Source organism: Ipomoea triloba, chromosome 13 (assembly GCF_003576645.1).
Source record: "Ipomoea triloba cultivar NCNSP0323 chromosome 13, ASM357664v1".
NCBI lineage: Eukaryota > Viridiplantae > Streptophyta > Magnoliopsida > Solanales > Convolvulaceae > Ipomoea > Ipomoea triloba.
The window spans coordinates 20870154-20886935 of record NC_044928.1 but is presented as its reverse complement, the minus strand read 5'-3'; the positions used below and the strand labels follow the sequence as shown (position 1 = coordinate 20886935).

The 16782-nt window shown below is 31.3% G+C and overlaps 1 protein-coding gene across 3 annotated transcripts; it reads right to left on the bottom strand.

Annotated features, from left to right (window-relative positions):
• Window positions 1-246: 246 nt before the first annotated feature.
• Window positions 247-4064, bottom strand: LOC116002883. 3 transcript variants are annotated; one of them, XM_031243069.1, is made up of 6 exons: window positions 3859-4064; window positions 3368-3595; window positions 2614-2703; window positions 2152-2528; window positions 1805-1887; window positions 247-1060 (listed from the first exon to the last, which is right to left on the bottom strand). In XM_031243069.1, the coding sequence occupies exons 1-6, from the start codon at window positions 4033-4035 to the stop codon at window positions 1053-1055; spliced, it is 963 nt and encodes a 320-aa protein (XP_031098929.1). In that variant the 5' UTR covers window positions 4036-4064; the 3' UTR covers window positions 247-1052. The 3 variants fall into 3 exon arrangements, with proteins under 3 accessions (XP_031098929.1, XP_031098928.1, XP_031098927.1); XM_031243068.1 differs by having other exon boundaries at window positions 247-988; XM_031243067.1 differs by lacking the exon at window positions 247-1060 and adding an exon at window positions 1282-1523.
• Window positions 4065-16782: the final 12718 nt, after the last annotated feature.

Here is a 16782-nt window from a genome sequence, read left to right as displayed (position 1 = left end):
CAGTTATTCGGTCCATTTTAATTTATTTTATTTTTAGTTTTCAATTTAAAAACAAATGTCCTATTTTTTAGTCGTCAAAGTTCTTAAATGCAAGAGGGAAGGGGTTTGATGAACTGTTCACAGAATGAGGGAATTTTGCCTATCTAGGATTGGGGTGCAGCTCTGATTCTCCTTCTTATTTCAAGCTGATGATGATACACTTTGATTTAATACACTTTTAATGTTCTTATTCTAGTTGGGACGACATTGAAAACGTGAACAAATTACAATGTATATTCAATGAATAATATTACAACCATGAACGTACAACTACAAACATAATACATGCATGTAGACTACTACAACAACTCTAACAGCAAGTGCAAGTGGAACACAAACTCTAGTATTAATCCGAGTCACTATCCTATTGATAATATAAATAATTAGCCGGACCATGACAACAGGAGAAAGTGACAAATTTATGCATGTTCTGGTCACACTGAGGGCAGGACTCAACCTCTGGAACTTGATCCAAATTAGATGAGTAATTGAGAGCACAACAAGAGTGTTGACGGGAAGAAGAAGAAGAAGTATTAAGCATCTCATAGCAATCCTAGAATGCTTGTTCAAAATCATTGGCATGCGCATTGTTCTTCCATTTCTCATACTCATTCAATACTCCTAACATTTTGTCTCCCACATCACATGAAATTATTCTTTTCCCTTTGCCCAACAAAGCCCAGGATTCAATTGTTGTACACTCATCTTCATAAGATAATAATTTTCTGAGTCCTTGCAAAATTTCATCACTTCCTTCATCAAGTCCAACCTTATTTAAATATTGAATTCTAGATGAAGTCATACTATAAAGTCGTGTCCAAAAGCACTTAACTTCAATAAGGTCAAATACATAATCACATGCTCCGTCCAACTCTTCAATCATTTTTCTTCTTCTTCCAACATATGCAATTTTCATATTCATTTGAAATTCGGAACGAACTTCTTGTACCTGAAGTACAAATTCTAGAACTCGTTTAATGTTATTGCCTCCGCATAAGAAAATGTATTCATCATCATGAATCTGTTCAAAACAAAAATACATAGAACAATATAATGTCATATTAATGTTTAATTGAATCGTTCATTTAAAATAAAAATTAAAAAAAATAAAATATTGAATACGGAGTACTAATTTTGCTTTAAGCATGATGGGACGTTCAAGCTAAGATAATTGAATTGTAGTGTATAGTATAGGCAGACATGCAGTTTAGCTTAGCTTAGCTTAGCTTAGCTTGTACTTAATTGCCACTAATTAATTAATTAGAATTGAAGTATAGTTGAGTATTATTTCACACGTACACATATATGATAAGATAAGTAAGAACAAATGCTTATACATACATCTCGCCTTCTATCCTAGTACAAAATTGGCTTCTCTTTATTATTTTTGACATTGAATATCAATTTAAGAACGTTCAAGATATTTGAAGAATAATCAAACGCATGTAACAATGCTTGATAATTTTCTTCTGCCCTTTTTGTCTCTGCATACACAAAACTATAATTAATCTCATTGCCAAATTATAATTTTTGGTAAAATCTATTTAATCAAAGTATTGTAATTTTGAATTTAATTAATTATTATTTTCATTAGAAAAATTAAGGATAGATTATTTGTTTGCATAACAAAGTTTAACTTTTACAGTCAATTTATAATAACTTCATATGCACTAGAAATTAAATGATATTCATATAATTATACATCAATTATAATCATAAACATTTCATTTCGCAACTAATTATTAAAATAAAATTTTAAGCCAACCTAGTAATGGGAGGCTGGAAGCCAGAATCTCTTTGATTTTGGTGGATACGTTGGACAGTTCCGTCATCATCTGATTTTGTGGCCTGAAGGATATATAAGAGCATGACTAGCTAATTAATTAATTAAAAACAAATATCAATAAATCAATCTTCACTACACTTATTTACGAATAGTTAATTAAACTCAATTTACACGTTAAATTGTATTAATGATTTGTAGATATTTAATGATTTGTACATATTTATATGAGATTTTACAACTAATTATTTACAATGATTATTGAAAAATTAGATTAAGGCAAAATATATGTAATTTAATTTATACAAAGTTAAATCAAGTGATCTTACTCAAGGTCCAAAATAAGGAGGTGAGCATAGGCAACAACACTTCTTGCGATCCAGTAGTTTGCCAAAAATATTGATGATGAATGTCGAAGCTCAACCATGAGCTCGGTGAGATCAAACATGGACTTTATTGAGTCATTCAAAAAAATTTCATTCTCAGTGGATAGCAATGAGTTTACACTTTTTCTTAGAGAAGCCATGTTGTAGGATAGTCCTTTCCGATGACATGATTGTGAGGTAACTTTAGGTTTTCCTCGGATGATCGCAAAACATGCGAGTAACATTACTCCCTTAGCATGCCACATATACTTTGACAACAAACGTAGTAGATAAATGGCAGTTGAGTGACAATCATCAGAGCTTACACAAGTGAAAGTTACCTAAAAATGAAAATGAAATTTAAAAGAAAAAAGTCATCATTTGTACTCATACAAAATTGTGTGATGCAGGTAGAGTTTATCATACCATGAAAGAGAGTTGTAAAACAACAAATGAAATCTCCTTGTGGATGCGTTCTTGTAACTGCAACCTGTCTTGCCTTGCTTCTCGATGAACCTAAATCCATACTCCATTAACATGTACAAAGCTAGTTTAATAAAAACAAGAATGAAACTATTTTTAAGCAGAATTGTAAGATCATTTAAGAAATTTCATTCTCTTCTGGCTATAGTTATTCAACATAAAATTACCTGATTATAAGGTGAGTTTTACCCAAGACAATTTGCATAAAAGTCTATACCACCATTAAGATTATGTTTATCCTTAATTTGTTCTATGATCCATCTTCTCCTAATATGAGTGCTTTGTAGTTATTCAACATAGAATTAGTTTGATCACTCAGAGCATTTTAACCACATCACACATTTGTGTAGTCATGCGGACTTTCATTTAAATCAAAAGATCGAGTTAAAAATCTAGTACATAAATTAGTTGACCATGTTTCAAACTACTGTAATGAAAACAACCAAACTGAGGAATATAATCACACTTATCCCATGCAAATCTTTGATTGTTTGTCCATTATTTTTTATTATGTGAGAAGTCTATCTTCTTGCTTACAAAACACAAAATAAAATGTTTGAGCACTTTCAGGCAAGGCCTATTTAGCAAACTATTGTAATAATATCCCATAGAATACCTGATCTGAGGAAACAAATAGAATTTTACCAACAAATTAAAGTTGGACAGTAAAAAAAGGAATTGAAGTAGTAGGGCATACCGTCTCAGGTTTTCCATGTTCATCACTTCCTTCTTCCTCAGGATCATCTTCATCACGCTTTGAATCATCATTAGAAGATTCATCTTCATTTTCAGGATTATCTTCATCACTCTCTGAATCCTCATTAGAAAATTCATCTTCATTTTCAGAATTATCTTCATCACTCTCTGGATTCTCATTGGAGGTCTCATCTTCTTTTTCAGAATTATCTTCAGCACTCTTTGAATCCTAAACTCATACCCCATTAACACAAATTAAAGCTAGCTAGTGTGATGAAATCAATAATGAAACTATATATTTCTAAGCAAAATTATATTGTAAGACCATATACGAAATAATCTCTCTTTCAACTATGATTATATGCATTGTATTTAGGTGAAAATTTATTTACTGTACTATAGGTTTATATATATACAATGGTAACAAAATATGTATATTTGTGAAAAACAAAATTTTAAAAGTAGTTTGATGCAAGTAATATATTCACAAACCGTATTCAAAGTGAAAATGCCTTCCAACAACTTGAGAAGAGAATTTGCATCGACATCTATGCCACCATTAGAATTATGTGTATCCTTAACTTGTTCTATGATAATCTTCTCATCAACATGAGTTATTTGTAGTTTTGAAATCATTGTTCTTGATAGAGAGAGGGGTTGGGTTGCCATGTTTTGTATTGTAGGTAAGATAAGAAGAGGAGAATTGGCTTGGATTGATTCTGATCCTGATAATGTAGCTCTGATCTTATATAAAATATAGGAAATAAAAATCTTGTAGAAGAATTAATTGGCTTTACTTCAAATCACCGCAAGGAAAAAGTCACACGTACATATGTACACTTATTCCATGCAAATCTTTGATTGCATGCAAATCTTCCAAAACACAAAAGTATAATAGAATAACACAGATGTTAAGGAAATTAAAGTATTTTTTGGTTTTTCAAATCTTTCCATATTTTTTTACTACTTATTTTTGAGAAATAGAAAACAAACGAGTCCGATCCTCATCATGATCATATTTATATACAATCTAAAGTTTATTTTGCCTAGTGTAAAAATTTAATACATGACAATACAACTCGATCTATATAACTTTGGAATTAAAAATTTTGTATGGTAGAAGAATTAATTGTCCTTAGCTTGCTTCAAATAATCAACCTAACTAAAGAATCAAACTGAGAATACAATTACACTTTTTCCATGCATAACATTGATTGTATGTCAATTTTTGGATTATATTATGTGAGAAGCTTGTCTTCTTACTTCCCAAACACAAAAATAAAAAAGGATTAAAGATGGAGGTAGAGATAAGAGTTTTATGCATGTATCTAAAGGGGAATTGAGTGATGAAGTAATATTGATTTTGTGGCCCAAACACTTTACAAGATCTAAATTTTCTACTTTCCTTCAACTCCACTCTTCATCATGTTCTCTTGAATTGATGATTCTTGATGAAGACTAGAATAAAAAGTACAATGCAAATTCAGCGCAGCTGTACTAGGTAGTTGAACAAAAACATCAAAACTATATTGTTTGTATATACGAATGGATAGATACGATTTTGAAGGGAAAGTATGGACGGTGATGAAAGGACTCTAAATCCAACATTAACTAGACTTATTAAGTAGTTTGGTTAGACTACACATAATAATCTCAATACACCATTTAAGGTTATGAGGGAGACAAAACGTCAACTGAAACGACATCAACTATAACTAGAGGTCAATATCGCTTAAACTACATTGATATCTAACTTTTGGTATCAAAATCGTATTAATCTTTGTCTAGTTCATTGTATTGCTTTGAATACAAAATTATTTCAAAAATTAATACTCCGTATTAATTTTATGTACATAGAGTGTTTTGTACGTGGTTTATTTTTTGGCTGGAATTGTATTGCTTTTCTGAATTAAGTTGTTGCCAAAATTTAATAAAATTCAATTGACATTAATTGCTCCTTAATTGTTTCCTTTTAAAACAAATCCGATTGCAATTTTACAGAGTAATTATTAAATAATTTTAAAGGGTTACGGAGAATTTTAGTGTATAATGATAATTATTAAGGGTGTATTTGGTTCATGGATTTACACACTAGGAATGAGAATCAAATTAAAATCATAGTTAGTATTTGGTTGAAAACTTTTTAAAACACTTGGAATGGGATTTGATTACCCTTTCAATTAAAAATCTCATTCCCTAATTAAAAAGGGGTATTACTCCATCTCATTGGTAATCTAATTTTTAAATTTGGATTAGTACTTTTAGATTTTTGTTTTGATATTTTTTGCATATTGATGTTTTGGATTATTATATTAAGATCAATTGTTTTATTTTTTGTTTTTGTCTTTGTAAGACATTTATTCTTATTATAGGCTCATACACAACTAAACATCAATATATATTTTGTTATTGATATTCATTGTTTGTAATAACATTAAGTTAATAATGTCTTAGTTCACTTGGGTCATTAAGGATCATACGCCTAATTTGACCAATTAAGTGTTATAATTATTGTTTTTGGCCTATTTTGAATCATTAAGGGTTAAATTATTATTTTTTCCACCAAGAATTGTAACTATTATTTGAGAGGATTATGTTTAATCTATTACAAAGGAGTAGTGGTTTTTTATGGGTCATATAAGAGTCGATCTTTTGACCTTTCAGTTTATTAACATTAGGATTTTTGACGTACTTCTTGTTGTAAATCAATAATTATTTCATGGACCATGATCTAAACATTGGTGTGAATCATAAATTTTTAATATATTAAAAGTATATTATTTGTATATGAAAGTACATTATTTGAAAATACATAATTTTTTATATGTTATCAAATAATGTACATTAATATAAAAATAATATACTTTTAATATATTAAAAATGTATATTACATTCATGGTCCACACAATAATTTGTCGGAAATTGTCCCAACTAAAAAAATCATTTCGGTTAGGTAAAGCTCCTGTTTTTTTTTTCTTAACAGATGGGGCCATCCACCTGTCTGATCATTATTTAAACTTCACTACTGATTGGAATTTGTAAACAATCTTTTGGTCATGATCACAACCAAGAACCAAGTTATCACCTTATTATTAATTCAATTAATTGAGATTTTTTAGTTTTATTTAATTTATTTAATTTGTATATACTTACATATGGTGACAAATGAACCAATTTATACTCAAACCGTCTTGGATAATTGAATTATGTCTTGAAACTCGGATAATCACAAGATTTCAACTCATCGTAGACTATTCACTTTCTTGATTTAAGTTGGTCAGTTATAGGTATCTTAGATTGGTTTCACGAATGGGTCCTGAAAGCCATTATTCTAGTTGAGGCATTGAAAACGCGAAGAAATGAAAGGTTTAATTTGTATGTATACTCAATAAATAATAATATTACAAGCATGCATGAACGTCTAAGTGCAAACATATATAATACATGCATGTAGATTACTACAACAACTCTAACAGCCAGTGCAAGTACAACTTAACACAAACTCTAGTAGTATTCCTAGTCTAGCTTCATACTAATTATAATATAAATAATTGGTCGGACCATGACAACAGGAGAAAGTGACAAATTTATGCATGTTCTAGTCACATTGAGGGCAGGACTCAACCTCTGGAACTTGATCCAAATTAGATGAATAATTGAGAGCACAACAAGAGTGCAATGTTGATGGGAAGAAGAAGAAGTATTAAGCATCTCATAGTAATACTTGAATGCTTGTTCAAAATCATTGGTACGTGCATTGTTCTTCCATTTCTCATACTCATTCAAGACTCCTATAACATTTTGTCTCCCATATCACATGCAATTATTATTTTCCCTTTGCCCAACAAAGCCCATGATCCAATTGTTGTGCATTCATCTTCATAAGATAATAATTTTCTGAGTCCTTGTAAAATTTCATCATTTCCTTCATCAAGTCCAATCTTATTTAAATATTGGATCCTAGATGAGGCCATACTATAAAGTCGTGCCCAAAAGCACTTAAAATCATGTATGCGAAAGTTATAATCACATCCTCTCCTCATCTCTTCAACAATTTTTCTTCTTCTTCCGATGAATGCAATTTTCTTATTCATTTTGAATTTAAAACGAACTTCTTGTACCTTAAGTACAAATTCTAAAACACGTTTGATGTTATTGTCACCACATAAGAAAATGTACTTTTCATCATCTATCTGTTCAAAAGAAAAATACATAGAACAATATAAGGTTTTATTAATGTTTAATTGAATCATTCATTTAAAATAAAAATTAAAGAAATAAATTATTGATACATACGTACAGATTCTGTTGTACTGTCAAAACATCAGAATTGTTTGTATATGTAAATCTTAAAAAAAATAAAATAGGTATGAAGTATAATAAATTAAAGTGCACATATATATACTCACCAAAATTTTCAAGTAATTAATCCAGGCCAGAATGAAACTGTGAGTTGAACTTCTTGTATCTTCATCTTCTTCTCTTCCTGTTTTCTTCCCAATTGCCTAGATTTATTAAAAGCGTGGTCTTGTTCTTGAAGAAAAGCAAGCGCTTTCCCATACTTTTCAGACCTTTCTTCTGCTAGAGCCGCTTTCGATCTCCTTCTCCTTCACACCAAACAAGAAATGATTATCTTTACGAATTTCACGATCGAGCAGCTCCTTTCAATTCGCTTCCTGTTTTACGCGTTTCTTTAACTTCCTCATCTCAGCCCGTTCACGATCTTCCTGTCCTTCCACCAGATCGACCATGTTGCATAACCTGTACTGTGATCCATGAGAATCAAGTTGCATTGTTCCAAGATAGCTGACCTCTCTACGCAGTCAATACGGAAAAGGAAACAAATTTAAGGTTACTTGAATTTGCATGTAATACATAAGATAGTTCAAATGGTACTTCATCATAAAGAAAACCAATATTATATTATATTGGGGACTTACTCTCAGATCACCATCATTGAATCCATCATCTTCATCCTCAAAATCATCCCTTCCTCCTGAGAATCCAACATCTAATTCCTCTTCTTCCCCTATCAATTAAACATAAAATAATTAAAATCTATAATAAAATATTAACTAATGGTGTATTTGAAAATGACTAATAGAGAGTGGTCATATTTTTTCAAAAATATTTAAATATTATTTGGTTAACAATTAAGAAAACTAGATATTAGACAACAGTTTACTCCACTGAGGGTGGAGTCTTGAACCCACTCCCATCATCCATGTGGGAGTGTTAACCGAGACACCGGATGCCATTTAACAACAAGGTCTTTGACAGATAACTGCAGTTAGTTTATTGTTTAGTATGTTTTCTAAATAAAAATGAAAATTAATCTATTATTTAAATATTTTTCTATAACATATTAAAATTATTTTAACAATGATAATATTATCTTTATAAAACCAATCATAAATAATAATTTATAGCTGTATTTTAGAATTCAATACAATTAAGTAGTAACTCAAAACCTCAGTAGGGACATTGACTCTTTAATTTGTGCTTAAATATGCATATACAACTGTATTTTTCTATTTAGTTCATTTTCTAAAAACAATGAAAACTTATCAACTATTTGAATATTTTTTAGGAATAAGGTTCAAATTAGCCACTGAGCGTAACCTCAAAGTGCAATTAGGCCACTGAACGAAGTAAAAGTGCAATTAGGCCACTGAACACTCCAAATGCATGCAATTTTAATTCACCTGATAATAGGTTACCTTCCATTTCATCAGGTTGTCTGCTTACATGGATGGTGAGTTGGCATTTTAAAATATTTTTTAATACTCCGTAATAACCTTTAAAAATAAAAAATAATTTTTTTATTAAAAATAAAAAAACAAACAAACGCCAGGATGCAAGAGTTTATTATAGTTTTATTTTCAAGGTATTATAGATATAATTTATGAGTCCTTTCTGGTTGGAGACGAAGGAGGGGGGAATGGTGTCCAACATTTTTTTAAAAAAAATAATTTTTAATTTTAATTTTAATTTTAATGTTTATTATTAAAAAATTATTTTAAAATGTCTATTCACCATTCACATAAGCATGCAACCTGATGAAATTGAAGGTAACTTGCTAGCAGGTGAAATTGCATGTATTTGGAGTGTTCAGTGGCTAATTTGAACCTTATTCCTATTTTTTATAAATATTAAGGGTGTGTTTGGTTCGCACATGGGAATCGGAATCGGAATGAGTATCAAATACTTGGTTAAGGTAATGGGTTTTAATGAAAGTATTTAGCATGTTTGGTAGTTGGGTGGAATGGGAAATTCCTTATCTAATAAGATTATAAGTTTTCTCATTAATGGAGTATTCCAAACCCATAGTAGCATTCTCAAAACCTATCAACCAAACACTAGCAATCACTTTTATACCCATTCCTTATGCTTAAACCCACCAACAAAACACACCCTAAATTTTTAATACTGATAATTTTTAATTCAGCTTTATCAATATTCACCACAAATACTTAAATAAGTAGATTATGTTCATCCTATCTTCTCTTAAACAGACGTGGGCATTTGTTCAATTAAGATGATACCCATTTCAATTCAGATATCCACAAATTTCAAATGATGTTTTCAAAACTCAATATCTGAATCAAAAAGTAATTCAAATATGTTCGGTGAAAATAGTCATTTTAGGTCATTTTGGGTATATCCAAAATTTTAACTTATTATTAACACACATATATCATCAAACATAAAATAATTCAAAGCAATAACAAATTATTAACAAAAGGTCCACTTGAAAATTTGAAAAATTATTAATAGAAAGTGACTTATTTTTCCAAAAGTATTTATATTTGAAATTAAGAAAACTATCATTATCTATTTCGTAGAAAATTAGACAACTGCATTTTCCTATTCAGTTAATTTTCTTAAAAAACTAAAATCTAATCCAATATTTGAATATTATTTTTATAAAATATTTATTTTTTATTAATGATAATATTAAGTAGAAAAATCAATCGTAAATAATACTTTCTAACTATATACTAGAATTTAGCTTCACAAAACTTCAATGGTAAAGTAAAAGACACCTTGTTTCATTGTATGACCTCAGCTTCCACATAATGTCTTTCTCCTGGCTGCAACATGAACATAGACTGTTTACACTTGTAATTATATACTAGTCCATATAGAAATTATATTTGTTTATCCAATTTCATCCAAGCATTTATGCTCCTTTTCTATTTTATGATATTTCTACTTCTATTTGCAGGTTGTTAAGGTACTCATACAAGCTATGCAGTCCGTACAGTTAGGAACTTATAATGCATATGCAGTGAAATTGATCAGAACAAAGGTATTGATTGATTTAGACATTTAACATTCCTCATAAATATTGAATTATTATCACCTACATATAAAAATTCATCCAAGGAATTGAAAATTAAAACTCTACAACTTCAATCTTTATTGGTCTCCCATCCAATTTTAGATTCCGGTACTTTTTTACGGCTCTCATAGCATCTGAGTGGCTATTGAAAATCACTTCTGCAATTCCCTGCCACAATTACTTGTACATCAGAAACCCGATAGAATGAACATCTTAGCTTCAAATAATATAAATATATAATACCGTTGATCTGCCAATCTTGTCATACTTGAGTGTGGACGAACTCAAAGAACCCACATATGAAAACAGTTTCTGCATTAACACAATCGGATTATCTATGTGTATGAAAAATTTTGAAATAAGAACTGAAAAAATACACGAGAGAGAATTTACGACGATATCATCGTTCGAAACTCCATCCCCCAAGTTGGATACATAGAGCCTTGTGCAACGTTCTGGCACAATTTCTATTCGGTTTTGAAATTCCTGCACACATAAACGCGCGGATAAGCATACACATATACATGTGAGAAACTCGGAAATTGAAAAGAAAATCGAGAGAGAATATAGACCAAAGGAAATGTTAATGGCAATGGGGATCGGGAACGACGGGACCGAGACGCTTCTGGGGACCGAGAACGATGGGACCGGTACGGTTTCGGGGACCGGGAATGAGAACGACAGGACCTGGAATGATGATGGCGATCTGCCATTCTTGAAAAAACCCTAGAGGGAGATCAATCTTTTTTTTTTTAAAGTAAGAGAGATAAATATGATTGTTGAATCTCTGACGAGTAGTGCGCCGCAAGGGAGAAGGCAATCCCGCCTGAAGCTTTAATTCAAAGCATGGGATGGGAATACCTAAATTACTTTTTTTTTTTTTTTGAAGGAAAGAATACCTAAATTACTAAATACCCTTTCTTGTGTATATTTTATTAAGAGCAAATACCAATTTTGGTCTCACTACTATTAGCAAAATGATAATTTTGATCTATATGTTTAATTTCTACCAATTTTGGTCCACAACTATTGTTTTAGTACCAACTTTCATCCGCGCGCGACTACTGTTTTAATGCCAAAATTCATCGCGCTGGTCACCCATTCGTTTAAAACGTGCAAAAATATAAAATTGTTAAGGTTATTTTCGTCATTTTCAATTTAATATCCAAATTTGAGCATGAATAAATGGATTTAAGTCCTAAGATTAATCAAAATTCGCAGTTTTTCTCCTCATTTTACCTTAATTTGAGGATGAGAACTGTGGATTGTGATCGATCTTAGGGCTTAAACCTCTTTATTCATGCTCAAATTGGGATATTGAGTTGAAAAGGATGAAAGTACCTTTAAAAATTTTAGATTTTGGCACATTTTAAACTGATGGGTGACCATCGTGATGAATTTTGGTACTAAAACAGTAGTTGTGGGACCAAAATTGGTACTAAAACAATAGTCGTAGGACCAAAATTGGTAGAAATTAAACATCTGGACTAAATTGTCATTTTGTTAATAATCGTGGGACCAAAATTGATATTTTCTCATTTTATTGGGGGGGGGGGGAGTGGGGTGTATTTACTATTTACATTTGATATATGGGAGGGGGACTGAAGTCATAACCACAAGGTGCGGAAAGGTTTCCAACCCAAAAAGTATATGGGTCGTTTACTTCATTTTTCTGTTTTTCCATTCCCAGTTTTCCATTTCTCCATTTCTCCAGTTTTCCTTCTCCATTCTTCCAGTTTTTCATTTCTCCAGTTTTCCAAATTTCATTCTTCATTTCTTCAATCTTCATTTCTTCCGTTATCTTTTCCACTATTGTTACCATGAACATACATTGACCATATATAATTTATTTTTTCAATAATAATAATAATAATATAATAATAATAATAGTAAATCTGTGAGGATGTTAAATAATAATAATAATAATAATAATAATAATAATAATAAAAGATACCATTCATTTATGTCCATTTTCCGTTTATATTTTTTTAATACATTATGCTATAAGAGTTGTACTATACAATATTTTAGACAAACATATTCTTACCATTATAACTTCCGTTATCTTTTTCACTATTGTTACCATTAACATGCATTGACCATATATAATTTGTTTTTTCAATAATAATAATAATAATAATAATAATAATAATAATAATAATAATAGTAAATCTGTGAGGATGTTAAATAATAATAATAATAATAAAAGAAGAGAAGATCTGCGCATAAGCCATAAGAAGAGGAAAGTGAAGAAGTAATGAAAATCAAAAGCTACAGCAAAATAAGCACCCAACAAGATTCGAACGGAAGACCTCAAGCATAATAGTTACTGTTCACCCGTGCTTTCTCCGTTCTCCCATTTGGAGATAGCAAAAAAACTGTTCTCCAAATTTGTACATGAGGTTGGAGAATGGAAAAGAGTTGGCTCATTGGAGAGATTGTTTTAGTAAACAACTTTTCCATTTTCCATTCTTCCACTCCTCCAATTTTCTGTTTTTCCAGAAAATTTTTTATTTTTTCATTTTAGTAAACAACCCCATATTCTTCACCTTTCTCTGAAAGTTGATTAATAAACTGGAAGATTTGCAGGTTCCCGGCCTATTTCTGTTTATAATAATGGGTTGATTGATATGTCTTAAAATGTGGACACTCAAATGTAGCTCATCAAGTTTTTTATGCAGGCATGGGAAGGGAGGAGCATATTTCAGAATATGCAGAATAAGTACCATCTCAAACCATAATTGCCACACGATGCGTAATATTCTTATTCCCAAGAATGAATAGATTGAAGGAATGAAAGCACTCCCAAGCCAAGCTAAAACCTTGTGGTCTACTTCAACTTTAGTACGTTGAGAAAAAAGTATTGAGTCAGTAGTACTCCCCGTGGATCAAACCTACTTTCTCAATCTACTAAAGTGGATCAAATCTCTAACCTCTCACTTTGAAGGGACACAGCTATGCCGCTTGACCACAAGGCATTTACCCTTAAATTTAATCTTTACTAAGTAGATATTTAACTAGAGAATCAAATTTGGAATAAAATTAATAGTTAAGGTACCATCGATCTATGGTTAAATTGAAAGTTTAGCAAATTGTCATTTTGGTCCACTGACTATAAGGGTCCTGTTAATTGCAGTCCACGATTTTCAAAACTGTTAATTGCATACCATGACTATTCAACTTTTATCAATTTTGGTCACTCCGGCCAATTACCGGCCAAATGTCGCCGGAAAATTCTAAACCCAAATATAATGAGGGTATTTTAGTCCTTTCATGTCTGTTTTCTTCTTCTCTGGCGGACCATCTGCTGCTTCTTGCCTTTTGGATGCAATTTCAAGAAGATGAAACTTGAAGCACCATTTTTCCGCTGTCTTGCGCACCATTTTCCCGCCGCTGCTAGAAGGAGAAGAAGGAATCCAAAATGCCACTGCTATGGTCTTGCTGCATTGCGCCGCCGCCGTCGCCGAAAGCTCGCTGCTCACGCCGGACAAGGAAGGGAAGGATCGCCTGACAACATTGTCTCAAAAGGTGTAGAGAAGGGATATGGTACAATCTTCAAGATTGTCATTTAGAATTTATCATTTTATACTATAATCTCATTACTCTTCTGGAGCTTTCGTGGATTGAATATTTATATAACCTGTCTAATATTCCTTAAACATACCCACTTATAATTTGTATAAAGCACACTTTATTATCCTCACACAGGACAGTGGAGGTATAACAAATATAACTAGTTTGGAATTTGGCATCATGGAGATCAAAATGAGTCATTACCAAATGGTCTATGAAAAACACACATTGGTTTATCGCATAACTTTATAAATAAAAAAATACCGGAGGATATTTTGAATACTTATTAAAATGATAAAATAAAGATATTGAAAGTCATTGTCAATTTTTTTTTTTTTTTGTTATTTTTCTTCCTTGGCAATACTATGTTGTTTGTTCATTTTTATTATCACAACATTTACTACCAAAGAGATATTAGAAAGTCCAACATGCATCAAAGTTTATAAATTATTATAAATATAAAACTAAAATATTGTAAAATTTTATAAATATAAAACTAAAAAAATTAGATGGAATAATTACATAAATTCTAAATTATTATAAATATAAAATTAAAAAGAATAATTTCATATTAACATAAATTTATGCAAACAAACTCCAGCTGATTTAATAAACATAAATAATCAGCTCTATTATAAAGCCCATTTATTTTACCCTCAAAATCAAAATCATTATTCATATTACCAAAATTTGGCCCAAAACAAAAAACAAATAAAACCCAAATAACTATAGACCCAACCCATTATCTATATATAAAATCTGCAAATCCCTAACCCTAGTCCATTATTGCGCAGCTTTTCCCTAAAATACTCCTTTTGCCGATAATCTCTCTCCGTTTTCTCTCCCTTCTCCGGCTTTCCGCCCTCGGCATCTCCGGCTCAAAGTCTCGGAGTTCATTCTTTCCAGGTATAAAATCCTCCTTTTCTATCTATATTTTTTCTTGTATGTGTAAATTGGTGCTTGAAATTAACCATTTTGCTATAGGGTAATCCCCGCTTTTGTTTTCTCTCTTCATTCCCCGTTTAAATATATATTCAAACTGTATTTTTTTTCCATACAGAAAGTATTTTTAAAAAATTAATTCGAACATTTGACTTAAATATTTGATTAATCCGGTTATTTAGTAATAATCTTTGCTTACTAGATACTTGTTTATTACATAATATGCATCCCTGTATGTATATACATGTATATATTACAGAATATGAATGCTTGTTTATTTGTATGCATTCATGTATATATGTACATGACTATGAATTTGTGAGGAATTTATTGTGTCCCTTTGTTTATAAAACCTTAGTTGACTTACAGTGTTCATTGATTCTAAGTTCTCATGACTTTTTAAAAAAATGTTGGTCTTTTCTGTCTATTTTATCTTACAGAGTATGTGTTTTTATGATAATGGTATGTTTATATTAAGTTTGATTTATAGACATATAACTTAAGAATGAATTGGGTATGCAGAATGGAATCTCAAATCAAGCATGCAATTGTGGTGAAGGTTATGGGTCGCACGGGATCCAGAGGACAGGTAACTCAAGTGAGGGTAAAGTTTATTGATGACCAAAACAGGTTTATTATGAGGAATGTGAAGGGACCAGTGAGAGAGGGTGATGTCCTCACCCTGCTCGAGTCCGAGAGAGAGGCTAGGAGATTGCGGTGATGGTTTTATCTATCAAAGTACTGTGAGGGTCTTGAATACCTTTTGATGCCTTGTTAAGTTGTTTTGACGGAATGATTAGTAGTTGGAACCTTTAGTTGTGTGGGATGCTCAAGTTTGTGTTTGATTAAGTTATTTTTACTTGTATTTTCAGTTTGGACAACTGTTTTTGGCTACTAAATGGAATGTGATTGTTAAGTGATTTTGGTTATATATGTGATGTCTATAATTTAAGTTTTATTGTAATATTAATGCATGCTTAGGAGCTGCTCTTTGTGAAGTTCTGTTGCCTCTGCACTGGAGTTAATAAATTGTTCTTTGCCTTTTGGTATAGTGTGTTGTGGGCGATTGATCAAAATAGGAGTTTGGTTAAGTTTTTGTGACATGAGATTAGGGGCAGTGGAGAGAGGCTTTTGGGATTTTACCATATCAAAATGAATTTTTAGGTGAGAGCTTATGTCTCATTAGCACTGTAGGCCAAATTGGAGCTCGAATTTGAGCTCAAAAGTTTGAGCAACCCTACTCGAACTCGAGCTTGAGCTCAATTCAAGCTATGTTGAGTTGATTTTCGGCTCGAGTTTGAGTTCAAACACTCTACCAAAAGCGCTTGGTTTAGCCAGAAGCTAAAGCCGAATCCGCAGAAGCCTCTGTCCCCGCTAAAGCTGAAGAAGAAGAAGAGAGCCAGTTGAGCCGAGCTCGAGCTACTCGAAAAATGGTTAGCCGAGCTCAAGTTTCATTAATTGAGCTCAAGCCTCTCTAGTAGTAATCGAGCTCAACTCGGCTCGTTTGCACTCTTACATAAGAGTAGTCAAACTTCTATGATCCAGAATAAATATAA

Excerpts from the sequence above, each read along its gene's own strand:
- LOC116002883 (XM_031243067.1), bottom strand. The coding sequence starts at position 4,035 with ATGGCAACCCAACCCCTCTCTCTATCAAGAACAATGATTTCAAAACTA. Across the intron at positions 2,529-2,613 it reads TTTTACAACTCTCTTTCATG|GTAACTTTCACTTGTGTAAG; the intron begins GTATGATAAACT and ends TTTCATTTTTAG. Across the intron at positions 1,524-1,804 it reads TTCCAGCCTCCCATTACTAG|AGACAAAAAGGGCAGAAGAA; the intron begins GTTGGCTTAAAA and ends TTGTGTATGCAG.